Source organism: Cariama cristata, unplaced genomic scaffold, assembly GCF_000690535.1.
Source record: "Cariama cristata isolate BGI_N322 unplaced genomic scaffold, ASM69053v1 scaffold34703, whole genome shotgun sequence".
NCBI classification, from domain to species: Eukaryota; Metazoa; Chordata; class Aves; order Cariamiformes; family Cariamidae; genus Cariama; species Cariama cristata.
The window spans coordinates 1-527 of NW_009609531.1; the positions used below are offsets into that span (position 1 = coordinate 1).

Sequence of the window (527 nt, forward strand, 5' to 3'; positions counted from 1 at the left end):
GGACAGGGAGAGTTGTGCTGGGACTGGGGACATCCCCAGCAAGAGAGACACCCCCCTGCCTTTGGTCACACCCAGCACGGGTGACACGTCCCATCCCCTGTCCCCGCAGCCAGCAGCAATGAGAGTGACATCATCAACGCCGTAACGGTGGAGAAGAGCGTGGATGGCAAGCTGGGCTTCAGCGTCCGTGGTGGCTCTGAGCATGGGCTGGGCATCTTCGTCAGTAAAGTGGAGGAGGGCAGCGCTGCCGGTAAGTGGGACAGGGTGAGGGACACCAGTGGGGACAGGCACGTGCCAACAAGACCCTCTCGGGGAGCTCCCTGTGACACGGTGCCGCAGTGACGATGCCACCCTTCATGGTGGGAAGCCACCATTTACTCCCTGCTGTCTCTGGCCTTGGGGTTTTCAGGCTTCCCACAGAGATGGGCCGACACAGGAGTGGTCCGCCCCATGCCAATGGCTCTGAGCTCCATCCTCAAGCCACAGCAAGGTGGCAAGCCCCCCCCCCATGCATGCCACGGCCTTAC

The 527-nt window shown here is 62.4% G+C and overlaps 1 protein-coding gene across 1 annotated transcript in view; it reads left to right on the plus strand.

Moving 5' to 3' along the window:
* Positions 1–91: 91 nt before the first annotated feature.
* The window catches only part of PDZD7 (PDZ domain containing 7), a gene marked incomplete at both ends in the record, with an annotated part of 1,508 nt that continues 1,072 nt past the window's right edge, over positions 92–527 (plus strand). The window contains one exon of the mRNA XM_009697561.1: positions 92–250. Coding sequence (XP_009695863.1) covers positions 92–250 — 159 coding nt within the window. The remainder of the gene's footprint in view (positions 251–527) is intronic.